The 15,754-nt window shown below is 34.4% G+C and overlaps 1 protein-coding gene across 1 annotated transcript; it reads left to right on the top strand.

Annotated features, from left to right (window-relative positions):
* Positions 1–812: 812 nt before the first annotated feature.
* mcoln2 (mucolipin TRP cation channel 2) lies at positions 813–14,924 on the top strand. Its single transcript, XM_015601265.3, has 14 exons — positions 813–898; positions 2,198–2,357; positions 2,847–3,020; positions 3,610–3,763; positions 4,109–4,187; positions 4,305–4,401; positions 4,498–4,597; positions 6,091–6,203; positions 6,398–6,547; positions 7,913–8,014; positions 8,509–8,631; positions 9,124–9,330; positions 10,793–10,986; positions 13,412–14,924. Exons 1-14 carry the CDS (start codon positions 864–866, stop codon positions 13,446–13,448), a joined length of 1,725 nt encoding a protein of 574 aa, XP_015456751.3. The 5' UTR covers positions 813–863; the 3' UTR covers positions 13,449–14,924.
* The last annotated feature ends 830 nt before the right edge of the window (positions 14,925–15,754 follow it).

Raw genomic sequence — 15,754 nt, 5'->3', positions numbered from 1 at the left:
GGTGCAATTTCTGTCCCCAGGAAATTACATATATAATATGCACACAAAAAAAACTAAATAAATTTTATTATTAAGCATAGTGTCTTGTACATTGACCTTATTGCAAAAGTAAGATATGTAATTAAAATATTATATATATAACTAAATTAATTCTTAGATCTTATTTATTTATTGTTTTTTAATACAAATTTTGGGAAAACCACTATAATGTGCTTAGTGTCTTTATGCTATTAGCATAGCTGCCATTTAGCTATTTTTCATAGTTTTGCTAATTCTGTGCTAAAAACTGATTCATGTTACTTTAATTCCTGTTGCTCAAAACATAAAAAGTAATAGGAATGAGTGCCAGTAACAGGAGTGAGTTAAAGTAACAGGAGTAATTTTTTGGTGTCAAAAATATCAGTTATTTAAAGATGCAGTCAACCATATGTTTAAAATAAACACTTTCTTGAAAGAAAATCTATAGAATTAGTGGACTTGCTTTTAAACATGCTTTTTAAATGTAACATGCGTTTTGCAATCACCTTCGGCTAATGTCTGACCAGTACATGTTTTAAATAGTTACATACATATATTATTAGATTCACAGTTGAAAAAAAGATTTAAAAAAATAGTTTTTTCATCAATGTAATCGTTTACATTTTAGGATTTTATCACAAAATATGTTCCTTCACTTAAGTATGGTGTCATTACCATATAGTCAGGGTTTTGTGAAGTAATTAAAGCAAGTTTTAATCAGTGCTGTAAGAACACATTTACTGGAAACAGTCTGAGCTTGCGATTGGTCCAGAAGTCCAGGGGTGGGGCCGCCCTGTCTGCTGAATGACAGACTCTGACCAGCTTGTGAAAACAGAAGGAAAAGCATGGAGTTGTTGGTCAGAGACACAGACTTAACCAGGTAAGCAGCGAAGCTTTACTTTAAACTAGCAGTACATGGTTGTGCTTTTCTTTACTATAATGTGCTAAATTTAGCGTATTAGGAGCTTGGTCAGTATCCAATAGGATTCATTATGTTATAGTGCAGTAAACGCTCAGATTGTGACGTACAAGACTACACAAATTCTTTATTATGTAGATTAGGTGAAACTAAGTCACAAATGTCTGGATTTTATTTATTTTACTCCATTGTAAATACATGCAAGAATTAATACTATTTTCTATGTTACTGACCAGGTTGATCTAGTTTAGTTTGTAAATTTTAGTAATGATTTTTTATATTAATTTATATTAATACTGACCCAGAATTCCCATATCGGTGCATCCATACTGAAATTTGAACAATACAATTAACATCATGCAAACACAATAAAACTTGTATGTGAATTATATTTGTGAAATTATGTGAAAACCATAACAATGAATGTAGCTCTTTTAAAGAATAGCAGCTCATCTTAACCTTACATTTTTATATTGAACAATATGCAACAATAATCTAATATTTCAGTTAAGGAAAGAAGCAAAAATGAAAATCACTGCCACTTAAAAGTTCCTTACATGTTTCTTGACAGAAGTGCAAGCCTTCTGGTAGGTTCTATATCTAAATATGTACACTCTCAATTACGCTTATTTTTATTTAACATAAAAACAGTAATTCAAATTAACAGCCTTAATACTATACACTGTTCATCTTGGTTTTGTATGTATGTATTTCCTCTTGGGTTATTGAGGGTTAGCTTGGTGTTTTACAGATCACTCCAGTTTGTATTTCCCAACAAAATACAAGGAACCACATTTTCCCACTATTTGTTTGTCAGTATTTTAAAATGCCATTGCCAATCCAGCACTGCCATTACTCTGATTGGTCATGCTTTAACCTTGGACTTTTCCCGTATGAACACTGTCAGTGCTCGTAGCTGGGAAACACTGTTGGAAATGTTTACACAGAAAGGACAAATCGAAACCTCAGGCTTGACTAAAACACTTCCTTTCTTGTATGATGAACGATGTATCACCTTCCTCATTTTCAGAATAGAGCTGTCATATGAAAATAAGTATGATGTTGCCTGTTGTTATGATGATTTATGAAATGTATTTATTAATCAAACACTGATAGTGTTATTGCAGTGGATGTATTTTGTAATATTTTGTCAAACTGTGAGATTTTTTGAAGATTTGCCTTTTAGGAGTTACTTTTTCCTAGAAAAAAAAAAACTTTTAGGATTTATCTGTTAATTAATGGTTGGTTTGTCTGGTGTAGCATTAACATGTCCATGAACCTTGAGCCCATGATGGAGGAAAAACTAAGAGAGGACCTAAAATACTACTTCATGAGTCCCTGTGAGAAATACAGAGTGCGACGGCAGCTACCATGGAAGCTGACTGTGCAGATTTTAAAAATTGTCATGATTACAGCTCAGGTAAGATGACACTGATGGTAAAAACAATACATTAAAAAGGTCATATGCACAAACAGCTTGTATAGTATAGAAACACATTGACAGTAGAAAGGGAGCCCTGGAGCAGCATTACAAACACATAAGATTGCCATGCCCAATGCTAAACATGTGCTAGAGGGGTGCCAAATCCCTCAGGTTTGGATGATTGAGATGTGAAGCAGTAAAACTACATCCAATATTACTATCTAATTCCTTTGAGAGGAGCTTGGGTGATGTTTGTTTCCACTTGACCACCTGACTAATACTAGTTTCTCTGAATTCTCTCAAATCCCCATAAAGTACAAGTCTTTTCTTTGATACCTAAGATTTTTTTTTGCCCAAATGGAGATAAACTATCTAATATTCTAATAGTCTAATATTCACTCTTTTATTTCTTTGTATCTTTGTAGCTGTAGGTTTAAACGTTTTACTGTCAAACTTACATGTGTGTTCTTCAATTTCCTTTCAAAGCTTGTTCTCTTTGGCCTTAGCAATCAGCTGGTGGTGGCCTACAAGGAAGAGAACTTGATGGCTTTTAAGAATTTGTTCTTGAAGAGCTACAGTGGTGTCGATGAAGATGACTACAGTGTGGCTGTCTACACCAAACAGAGTGTTTATGATAATATATATTATTTCTTTGATCAGGTATGTGTGTGTGTTTTCTTGCCTGATGTTAGATAACAGTTAATATAATTTCAGATTTATGTTTTATAATTTAATTTTCTACTCACTGACTAATAGGACTGACCATGGTGACAACTGTGATTGCGACACATGATTGTCAGTTTTGTATATTTGTAATATTTGTTACATTTAGTTAACAGCAGAAGCTGCAGTTTTTGTTTTCTCTGTTTCAAATACAAGGATAAATTAGCATAATTATATGCACATATAGTTAAAGATAATATTTCTTTGGCGATTTAATGAAAAGCATGCATTTAAAATCACAAAGACATGTTTTTTCTTTTGAAAATGCAAAGAAATTAAGTCACTAGTACTTGTATTTAATTTCATTGGTACCAATCTGACAAATGTAAGTATAAAAATACACTTGGTCAATAATTTTACACCCTATACAATGTTTAAAGGAAAACATTTTTAACAATACATGACACTTTTTTGAGAGTTATATTTTACAATTACATGTTATATTGTAGTATAGTAACATAGAATCTATTTACAAATATACTGTATGATAACTAAATACAGTGTGTGCGGTGTATTTGTCCTGCAGTATTCTCAGTTAGATCAGCTGTCTGTGGGTGCTGTTAGCTACGCTGAGGAGGATGGAAAGTTACAGCCATTAGTCATCTGTAAAGAGTACTACAGTCGAGGCAGAGTGGAGTCATCAGACAAGTCCTACGATATAGATGCCCAAACTGAAACAGGTAGTCCATTTTTACTTCACCACACATTTTCACCCTCACGTAAATGTTGTTGTTTTCTGAGGATAATATGTGAATTTGGTACAATTTCATTATCTAAAATCAATATTTGACTAGTTCCAGCTGAAAATGCCTGACATGTTCCAGAATGTCATGTAGTGCAAAAAAATATGAGTGTTATACTAAATATGAGTGTTATACTGAGTCTTATTTAAAACCTGATTCATCAATAGTTTTTATTAATACAAATTAGATACAATATTGATTTTATGATGTGTCTAAAAGAAAAAAAACTACTAACTAACTAATAATAATAACATTAATAATAATAATAACATTTTTCCTCAGTGTGCTTGACATTGGATCCCAAGTCTGCTGCAACATGGAGAACAGTCAATTCCTCTTTTTTTGAGCTGGACTTTCACAGGTATGGACAAAAAAATACAATGATAATATTATTGATTAGGGTAATTTTTCAATTTTATTTTTCAATAGGGTAAGTATTAAATTGTTCTGTCTATTGATTATTTCTTGTCAATCACAGGCTGGTTAATATTGAGATCACTTTCAAACTTAAAGGAATCAACCTACAAACTGTGCTCTCCCATCAGCTTCCTGACTGCTACACTTTTGCTGTGACTGTAAGATTTCTTTTTAAATAAAGTGTGGAATAATAATGTGGGTCTTGTTCTGTTATCAGAGAATAAATCATACCTGCATTTCTGTCTTTCCTCCAGATTTTGTTTGACAATCAGTGCCATAGTGGGAAAGTGAAAATTACCCTCGATATTGATGCTGTCAGTACTGCATGCAAGAAGTGGAAGATTTCAGGAACCGGTATGAGATGATCTACTGCTGACACTCTCATTAATAGTTGAATAATTATTTTTTTACATTGTTATTTGCTTTAATGTAGGTTGTGACATCAGGTGATCAAAATATCTTGAGAGGTCTGATGGCAATTTCAAATTCACATAGTATGCCTTTGTTAGTACTTTAATTGGCACCTGCTAAATTTATAAGATGAATGGAGATCAACATGAATGTTTAAGGACTGGAGACAAATAGGAAATGTCTAAGATTTATTTATACTTTCACACAGCGCTTACAGTCGATGTATGTAATGTGAACTAACCAGCAAACCCAACTCTTTTCATATTTATTTATTTTTTGTTATTTAAGCTGAAATTGAATATTTAAACCCTGTGAGGACAACTGCCCTTGCTGCATTTTGTTCCGGGACCGTCTGTACCCCGCTGTGGCCTTGAGACATTCACCCTTAGTTTCTATTTTATTTTGTCTTATCTTCAAATAATTTGTTATTATTTTTTCTCTCTCTTCCCTTTCCCCGGAAAAGAGGCGGTGGATGACTCAACATGTATGTGAGGAGGCATCTGCTACTCCTCCTAGTGTTGGGGGCATTACAATGATAGAAGGAGTTTTAATTATTGGGTAGAATAATTGTGTTTCCAAATTGGTAAGAAAATAAGATAAAATAAGAAACAAATTATAAAAATAAGACCTTCTCTTAGTCACATGATTTCTCCTAGACAAGTCCTGTTTAAGACCAATGTGAGTTATATATTGACCCTCTTCTATATATCAGATATATTGTAGTAAAGTTTTTCTCGTTGCCCCCCATGATGTTGACCTCTTTTCTCCTAAAGGGGTTTAGGAGGAAGATTTCAGGAACAAGTGAAACAATAATAAAATCTGCTTTATTTTTTCTTAGACTAAGATAAGAAAATACTATATTTCTTTGGGATCTTGTGTATTGTTTGTCTGCCACCCACAACGTCTACTGAAAATGTCTTCAATTTTACAAATACATGCATATAAATGTCACAAACTTACTCCTAAGAAATTACAATATAGTATGTACGATAAAGGCACTTCATGCTTCATGTAAAAAAAAAAGGTTTGACCATTTATTAGCTTAAAACATATTGGCACAAATACAATATATTGAGTGGTGCCAATAAGATAAACGATAAACAAAAAAGTAAACATAATCCAGTCAATTAGTGAAATACTGTGCTTTGTATATTTTCTAATGATAATGTGACCCATAGCACACTCTTAAAAATAAAGGAACTGGTAAAGTCTTGTGCTACAAATGGCACTTTGAGTGACACAATAGGGAAGTGTGAGTGTAAGGAATTAATCTCTTAATTTTTACATTAAGAGATTTTTAAAAGTTTCTTTAACAATTTTAAATGTGATTTACATTCACACAACACTATAGCAAAATAACCTTTTGTGTACCCTTCATTTTAGAAATGCATGAGTAGAAATAACGAATACAGCAATCTGTGTGTTTTTTTTTTTAGCTCAGAAGAATACTCACTACCTCCTTGTCTTTGATGGCTTGGTTATTGTAGTGTGTCTCACCTCTGCTGTGCTGTGCATTCGTTCCATTGTTCTGGCAATTCGACTGCTTCAGGTAAATGACCTAATAAGACTATCGGCCCATATGCAGTATTTTTAAGAATATGTTTCTGTTTATGTCTTTTTGTGTGATGATGTGTTTTAAGGTTATTTTTCCCATGTTCCTTTACAGCTATGATTCATAGTCCAATTATATTTGCACGGATATGTGGATTTAATCTAAATGTGTTGATGCTTCCTCTTTTGTAGAGATTTTCCATGTTTTGTGTAAAAAAATACAACCGTAAGATATGCGAGGATGACCAAAGAGAATTCCTAAATGGCTGGTACATCTTGGTAATTATCAGTGATATCCTGGCAATTGTAGGATCAATACTGAAGATAGAAATACAGGCAAAGGTAAGTTTGAAAAACAATGTTGCACATAAAAATAACTAGCAGGGAAAAAAAAAACATATAACACATTATTGTGAATCTTAAAACAGTATAATAGGCCCAATTATTGTTTTTTTTTTGTTTGTTTATTACTTTATGTAATACTTAAAATTCTACATTGTCGTTGTTGCCTAATTACTTTGAGTTTAATTAGTCTTTTCTACAGCTTATTTAAAATGTTTGGATATTGTTGTAAATAACATGCTTGCCTGATAATAATAATAATTCAGGCAGGAATATACTCATAGATGCTATTGGTTTAACATGTTAACATCACCTTCACCTATCACCTTCAGTTGTAAAAAAAAATAAAATAAAATAAATAAATAAATAAACACAACCAAAAAAAATTGACATGTAAGAATAATGCAAATAATTCAAATTTAATGATTGGCTGCTGTATTTTGTTTTGATTTTATAAGAAAACTTACTTCATAAGTTTATAATTTATACATTTCCTTTTTGAGGAACAATTGACACTCAAAAGTAATAAATCACAAAATACAGCTACTTCTGTAAAACACCACAAATGATTCAATATTACTGACTGCCTCGTGACTCAAAATGGGCATATTGTTCTGTTTGGTCATCCCTAAGATGAGCCCACAAATACTACACTCCAATCAAAATGGTTATTTGCCTCTAGCAAAAGGGGAACATATATATATATAGACCTATTTTAAGAAGGTTCTTTGAATAACCATCTACAAGAGGTGTTTCTTTACTAAAGAACCTTTTAAGGTTGTATTTAACAATGTAATGCTCTGCTTAACTTTCTTTAGAGCACATTTTGACTCACTAGTCTTTGTGGTTTGTTTTCTAATTTTTCTATTTAAAATGTTTTAGTGCCATTCCAAATGTGTATATTAAAAAAGTGTATATTTCCATAAAGTTTTAGATTTTTCGTGCTTGTGAAAATATGCATAGTTTTAAATTATATTAACCACACCCCTTTTACATACAAAGTTAATACAAAAGCAGTTAAACAGTGTTATCTAATTGTTTTCAGTGAGTCAGTTGTTCACTAGACTGATACTTGAGAAGCGTAGGACTTTTATGAAGTAGACAGTGCAGTAGACCATCTGTTTAAGTGGGTCATAGATAAGCACAAAATAGTTTATTGGTGGTGAAACTAAATATTCCGGACCTTTGGACTTTTTGAATATGATGAAATAAGATAGAGCTTTTAAGTGTTTTTTTATTGCCAAATAGTTAGTATAATAATTACCTTTAAGGTGAAGAAGGATCTAAGGTTCTCCTTATAGCCAAGTTAAGCAATGACCCATGTTTAAATTAATAACATATTTTCTGCTCTCTTTGTTTCCACAGAGCATGACCAGCTATGATGTGTGTAGCATCTTTCTGGGAACATCCACACTGATGGTATGGGTTGGTGTCATCAGATATTTGGGATATTTTCAGAAGTACAATGTAAGTAGATGAAATTGGGTATATATGGACGTCTATCATTAGTTATTTTATAATTTATATATATATATATATATTAAATAATAAACTAAGCAATAAGGCTTACATATTATTTTCAATGCTCAAAAAAATCTAATTAGTTTTTTTAGTTTGTAGTATAATTTAATACACATTGTGTTAAAATTGTGATAATGTACTTTACCGATCATTTTAAAAGTTAAAGTTCTAGAAAAAAGAGGTCCTTTAAAAGCCTCAATCTCAAAGACTTTGTAACACTGTAAAATTCTTAAGAGAAGTTAAAGTATGATTTATGTAAAAGCAATCCTTCATAGGTAATATGTGATACACAAGAAAAATATGACATGCATAAAGTGTAGTTAGCCATTGTTGCTTAAATTTTTTGTTATTCTGGTCATTAATAATTTTCACCTGAGTAGATTTGTAACTTGTCAGTTATTAGGGCTAATAGTAATCTTAAGCCCTTTCTTCTGGTGCAGGTTCTTATTCTCACTATGCATGCAGCCCTGCCTAAAGTGCTGCGTTTCTGCTGCTGTGCAGGAATGATCTACTTGGGCTACACTTTCTGTGGATGGGTTGTTTTGGGGCCCTACAATGATAAGGTAAAATATCACTGCCAAGTGTCAACTTTAAAGGTTGATAGTGTTTTTACTCAGGAAGTAAATATTATTTACAAGAAATGTGATCTACTGTTAAATGTTAACGCATCTGAATGAAGATGGTAATTTAATAAAAAATGTATTGTTTAATCATGCTTTTTTGTTTATTTATCACATTTGTAGGAAAAAATAGCATGCATTTGGATTATGTTACTAAGAATCGTAAAACAGTTTAATCACTGGGAGGTCAAAATTACACCTCCACAATAATACCATATATTTCTGCAAATGTACCATCTTGTTATGACCGCAAGGTGTCAGTATTTGTTCAATGTTTTTTATATCACAATACATTTAGGTGAATTAAAGTCTCTCATTTATGTTATACAGTACACACATGCACATACAGATCAACAGATGCATGCATGTACTCAGTATGCTAATGTTACATTTTTCCTCTGCCTCTCTCTGCTCTGGTTTGTTGTATGGTGTCAGTTTGAGGGTCTTAGCCGTGTAGCTGAGTGCCTTTTCTCTCTCGTAAATGGAGACGACATGTTCACTACATTTGCTGAGTTCCAGCAGAAGAATACGCTGGTGTGGTTATTCAGCAGAGTCTACCTCTACTCCTTTATCTCTCTCTTCATCTACATGGTGCTCAGCCTCTTCATAGCCCTCATCACGGACGCTTACGAGACCATCAAGGTAGCTCCCCGAATTTGCAAATCTACTGCAGAGTGTACAGACAAAGTTGGTATGTTTGTTGTCTGAAGTTTGCTTATGTTAACTACATATCTTATTTATAGATACATATGAGAAAAAGTATTTTTCTTACATTTTTCAGATTGTCAAACAAACTTTAATATAAAACAAATACAACCTGAGTAAATATAAAAAAAAATACTTTTCCAATGATGATTTTATTTTTTTAAAGGAAAAAATCCATGCAAACCAAGTGTTTGCCACTCATAAGTTAACTGTGATAAATCACACTTTTGGAAGGAGTTCAATTTCACTAACCACAACCAGGCCTGATTACTGCAAGACCTGTAAAATCAAGAAATCATTAAAATAGAACCTGTCTGACAACATGAAGCAGCTAAGAGGTCTCAAAAAGCAACACATTATGCCCCAATCTGAAGAAATTCAAAAACAGGTGAGAAAACAAAGTAATTGACATCTCTCAGTCTGGAAAAAGATACATAGTCATTTCTAAGGCTTTGACATTCCAGCAGACCACAGTGAAAGCTTTTATTTACAAATGGAAAAAACATGGAACACTGGTGAACCTTCCCAGGAGTGGCCGGTAGTTAAAAATAATTCCAAAAGGGCATGGACAACTCATTCAGGAGGTCACAAAGAAACCCAGAACAACATTATTAACATTAAAGAACTGCACGTCTCACTTGCCTCAGTTAAGGTCAGTGTTAATGATTTCATAATAAGACTGAGACTGGTCGAAAATGGGATCCACGAGAGAGGCAAAAAACACTGCAGATCAAAAATAACCCATAGCCTCACATTTGTCTCACATTTGTCAAAAAAATCTTAATAATGTCCAGGACCTTCAGAGCCTGGACAACTTGCCGTAATAGATAGAACCAGGAATTCTGCTGTTTAACAAAAAATCCTTAAGGAGAATATCCGGCCATCTGTTTGTGACCTCAAGCTCAGGTGTACTTGGGTTCTGCAGCAGGACAATGATCCAAAGCACACAAACAAGTCCACCTCGGAATGGCTTAAAAAAAAAAAAACTTAAGGTTTTAGAGTGGCCTAGTCAAAGTCTGATTAAGATGATGTGGCATGATCTTAAACAGGAGATGTGAAAGACTCATTTCCAGTTATCGGTAAAGCTTGAATGCAGTTGTTGCACCGAGGTTGTACTTACACACAGTGCTAGATTGGTTTGGATAGTTTTTTTTCCTTTAATAAATAAAAATCTCATTTAAAACAAGCTTTTTAATATTTAGTCAGGTTATCTTTGTCTGATATTAAAGTTTGTTTGATAATCGGAAAAATATCGGTGTGACAAAAAAGCAAAAACAAATGGAATTTGTAAAGGGGCTTTGTCACACCACTGTGTGCATATATTGTTGATGATTTCCCACATTCAAGGAACAACTGTATATTTAATGTATATGGTAAGTTTTTTTCTAATCTGTACTAGCGCTATCAGAAGACTGGCTTCCCCATGACTGATCTGCAGCTGTTCCTGAGGGCAGGGAAGGATTTCCCCCCACAGGAGGGGGAGGAGGACGGTGGGAGCAGAGAGAACGGACCCTCGGTCACGCTGTGTTGCTGCAGAAAGTACACAAACTCAAGCATCAGCCAGCAGGCTCCAGACTTCTCCCAAGCTCTGAGGTTAGGCCACTGTGGCATACGAAATGAAATTAGTGGTGGGAGAGAGAGGTGGACACACCCAGCTATGTGCTGATTACAGAGAAATGTAGGGCTAGTTTGGGAAAAAAAGAGAGAGAGAAAGAAACACTCAAGAAAACTTCCCCTTGGCCATGAGTAACTATTGCGATAAGCAGGCGAATGCTGAGAAAAACAAATCCTTCCCCTCGAGTCATTTTTCTGCCTCAAATATATGCAAATATCAGATATAATTAGTTCCCATGCTTTTCCTGTATGTATTTCCATGACGTTCTATCAAAATCTCACCTTTTATGTTTACTTTGTTTTTTTTATTCTCTCCACGCTGGTTGACCTTACATTTTGCTTTTAAGATGAGTGGACCAACAAGCATGGATTTTCCTACTGATAATATTGTTTCTAGATATGTGAGGTGTTACAATGGTGTTTACATGCACTTTATAATCTGATAGATTAATTTAATTTGCAATTATTTGATTATTCAAGTAGCTTTGTAAACAATGTTCTCTGATTTCTTACATAAGATCCAAAAATCTGATTAAGAAATCAAATTAAGAGAGCTAAATTTTAGCTTAGTGTACGTGTTTTCTTAGTTAAGGTATACTTTTATTTGATGTGTTCTTCGATTTCCTTGTCTGTGCATGTGTAAAAACAGACTATGGTACTGGAAACAAGTGAGCAGTGTTTAATGGAGCACCCACGACGACAAAATACTTTTGACAACAAAATACTTTCGGATGGCACTCAAACCGAAGGCTTGATGTGTTAAACACAGTGAAGTTTGGGTTTCACCTGATGTTATGACAGTATGTCAGTCTTATTCTGTAAGATTCTTTGTTGATTATTGACCTGTTCATGCAAACTCTTCGTTGTTCTGAGTTTTTCCATTAACTGATTACCCAAGCCATATAAATGTGTTGATTGCTGACAGAGTCCAATGTTATGCAGCAATTGGACTGTGAAGTGCATGTAAACGCACTTAGTGATGTGCTGTATACTTAATTTATGGCTGTAGTAGAAGACTCCAGAGTGGTATCTAATTTTTGGCTATATGATTGAGAGTTTGCTGGCTTGATTCCCCAGGATACCTTCTCTTGCTCTAAGTGGGCAAGATGGTTCTCAATGCCCCCCAATCACCAAGCCCAATGCCTGCCAGCATCTGTTAACTGACATAAAACTACCAATTAATGTTCTCCTTTAACATGCTTTGCTTAGGAAACCCATTAGTTTTCTTTCTTCTTGTTGACAGTGGAGTCTTAGCTCCTGAGTAAAAGTTTAAAATGACTAAATAAAACAAAAGTTTCGGTTGTTTTCTGACTTTCTCATATCCGTACACAACCAGACAGGATGTAAAACTTTCCTCCATGCCACTATACTGGTAACAAATGACCACAAATGCTTCACTCAGCACACAGTGCAAAAGCAGTATACAGGCAAAGTTCATGTGTTTACTGTCTGTAGTTTGCTTTAAAGCTATTGTGGCTACCATGAAAGCCATTGCAGCAGATAGACATTTGGCGTGGATAAAACACACAAGAATATGATTTTTTTTTCCCAGGCAATCCTTCATAAAGATATGTTTATTTGTCTTATTATTGTCCAGTTGGTAGCCCTTATCAGCAGGAAGTGTCACGGAAATCCAGAAATCCCAACCATAATTTGATGTTGTGTATAAATCCCAGATAAAAGCCACTTACACACCCAGTAAAAAGCTAACAGGACACTGAGTAGATTTGTGCAGGCCCTGCAAAGTGGTCTTTACTCCTAATTTAGCCTTTCAGCAGATATTTATCATTTTTCATAGGATCATATGCAGCCTTTTCCTAAACTGATGCTCGAATCCCTTGTTAATGCATAAATCTCCAGAATGACCCTGTGAAACATGTAGTTTGAGTAGCGATGGAGAGGTCCATTTTCTGTTAAAGGCCCATTTTCTCTGATTGGATTTCTTCCTCTACTTCCTCCTGGCAAATTAATCAATTTACTGGTCATCTTCTAGTTACTGTAGTTGGATTTAAATATTTCCTATTTTTTATTTAATGGTGCAATGTAAATATTGTACAATTTAAAAGTGACTGTTGTTTGACCGGAACTGTTTAATATATTTATCATGTTCATTATGCTAGATTAGAGATGTATTACATTACAAAAGTCAACGTTTATAAGCATTGCTAACAACAATATTATGAGCAAACACAGGTGTGGTCATATATTTGGGCTTTTAGTCATTTCTTTGATATGTTCTTTTTTTTAGTGCAGAAGGATTGACAACATAATATATTAAAAAAAATAATTTTACTTTACCTATAAACATGCAGGGTAAAATAAATTTAGCGTATACAGTACACCTACTTTACCCACCAAGTTTGCATTCTTGCAATTCTATGTTTTTTTTCTTCTGTTTTTGCAGAGTTCCTGTAGAAGACACCGTTACACTCATCAGCTAACAGCTTCTATAGGGACCACCTCAGTATGGAGTAATTAACCACGGAGAAGTAAGAGCTGCAAATGTGTTCTTGCATTACACTGTGTACAGCATCTGTGTATTACACTGGAGGAAAGGAATATCGCCTAATTCACTTCTACACAAGTGACGGGAAACTGACTCCCCTCATTTGCCAGCCAAGACAAGACGACTAAACATTAATGACATCCGCTAAAGAGGACTACAATATAATTAAGACTCAGGAGAAAAAAATAAAGTTTTCCATGTCAGACGGCACGCCAAAGAAATATCTAATGCATCTTAATATGAAGTGCAACATGATCCCTCTCACGTAGATAATGGATATTGTTGCATAATTGGGGAAAGCAGCCAATGTAATTATTTATTTATGCAGGTTATCGTCCTGCCTCTGGAAATGCATTAGGGCTGTAATGCATGTATAATGATGGTGTATAGTGTGGTGGTCTTTTGTTCTGTTTGTCTTCCGTTGTAAGCATTTGTTGTACAACAGGTGACACATAGTTATCTCTCAGCATATATACCCTATCATATTCAATATTCAGGCTGATAAGAGTATGTTTTTTCCCTCCTTTGAACTCATGTGGGTTTACATGTGGGTGAGAGATCTTGCAAGAAATGCAGTGACTGGAAAGTGACTGAAAGATCGTATTACAAATGAACTGTTACAGCGTATTTAAACTTGAATAGTAGAAGGAGTTAAAAGTAGTGAAGGAGTGAAAGTATACTGAGACTGTGAAAGTATGTTGAAACTGTGACGGATACCTTTAATGTTTGAGAAACCTTTAATGTTTCCTGGAGATTCCTAAAAAGCCCTTGTGGTTCTACCAGTTGTTATTTTTATTTTTTATTAAGAAAACGGATACATACATAATCACGTTTTCAAGATATTTTTGCTTACATAAATTTTTATACTTGCAGTTTCTATTAAATATAGAGGTTGTTGAAACAACTGCTTTGTTAAGAAACCCATAGCAAATGTAAAATTTGTATTCCATCTATCCATTGTCTTATCCACTTCTTTGTGCTCAGGGTCACAGTGGGTCCAGATTCTACCAAAATTCACTGGGTATATAGCAGGAATACCTGTTTTGCAGGGTTCCAGTCCATTGCAGAGTATAACACACCCATCACACACACACACACACACACACACACACACACACTATGGACAAGCTGGCAGAGCCAGTTTACCCACTGTGCATGTTTTTTGGAGGAGAAAGAAAATCAGAAAACCTGAATAAACACCCAAACCTAGGCCACTGGGGCACCACCATGCTGCCTATGTTACTTTGTATAGTAAAAAAAAAAAAGGTAAATAAATTAAACTATTTTAAAATCAGTTGCTTCGTCTCTTCCAATTGGTCTGTTGCAACCAATTAAGCTGCTGTTACTGGCAATGAGCAAAAGGGTCAGGACAAATGTATTGGTTCTAAAAATAAAATAAAATAAAGAAACAGTTCTTTTGAAATCATATTTGCTCCTTACCCTCTCTGAATTACATGAAATGCTATCTTTGCAACTGACATTTGGTGAGTTTCACTTAGTGTGGTAACAAACGGTGACCAAATGCATTAGTTCAACACCACAGTAAAAGCATTTAATGGATTAACACGCTGCTGCACTTTCTCTCACTGAACACAAGCTTCACGTTTCACGCTTTGTGCCAGTTTTAAAGATCTTGGTCCTGAGCTGAAATAGAGATTGACTGGTTGTGCTCAGTGGTGCAAAAAGGGGGTACACACTAAGAAAAGTAAGTACAGATTTGTACTTAAAAGAGTACAAAGTTTGTCGCTGGGGCTGTACCTTATAATGAGGTACAGAAAAGTTCAGTCAAAGTCCTTTTTTTGTACCCATGTTTTTTATGCCAGTATAGATTATAAAGATTATAAACATTATCATCAAATAAATATGTGTCAAGAACTTCATGATGCAAAATTGTCTGGCTTTCAAAAAAAAATGTTCAAATAAAATATATATTGTTTATTACTGCAGTGATACAAAATACTGAATGTACCTTTTGGCTGGTGAAACAATTATGAAGAATGTACCTTTGAGTACAAAAAAGTACTTGTTTCGTACTTCAATCCGCAAACCACCCCCCGCGCGCGGAAGAGATAAACACGTATAAATAATGCGCCGAAGCCCCCCCCTACCCCCCCTCCGCCACCCACCTACGCCGGGCTGATGATTTAGAAACGTTCCCCCCGGGGGCGCCGATACTACGTTGCCATACACCACAAACAGTATGTGGTTGCACCCCTGGTTCTGCCTCAGGGTTTGTGAATC

This window comes from Astyanax mexicanus, chromosome 16 (genome assembly GCF_023375975.1).
Source record: "Astyanax mexicanus isolate ESR-SI-001 chromosome 16, AstMex3_surface, whole genome shotgun sequence".
NCBI classification, from domain to species: Eukaryota; Metazoa; Chordata; class Actinopteri; order Characiformes; family Acestrorhamphidae; genus Astyanax; species Astyanax mexicanus.
This window is presented reverse-complemented; position numbering and strand designations above follow the sequence as displayed.

What these genes read in the sequence shown, in the direction of transcription:
- mcoln2 (XM_015601265.3), top strand. Translation starts at nt 864, where the DNA reads ATGGAGTTGTTGGTCAGAGACACAGACTTAACCAG. An exon ending in GCTACACTTTTGCTGTGACT is followed by an intron (nt 4,402 to 4,497) that starts GTAAGATTTCTT and finishes TCTTTCCTCCAG; the next exon opens with ATTTTGTTTGACAATCAGTG. An exon ending in GACTTCTCCCAAGCTCTGAG is followed by an intron (nt 10,987 to 13,411) that starts GTTAGGCCACTG and finishes CTGTTTTTGCAG; the next exon opens with AGTTCCTGTAGAAGACACCG.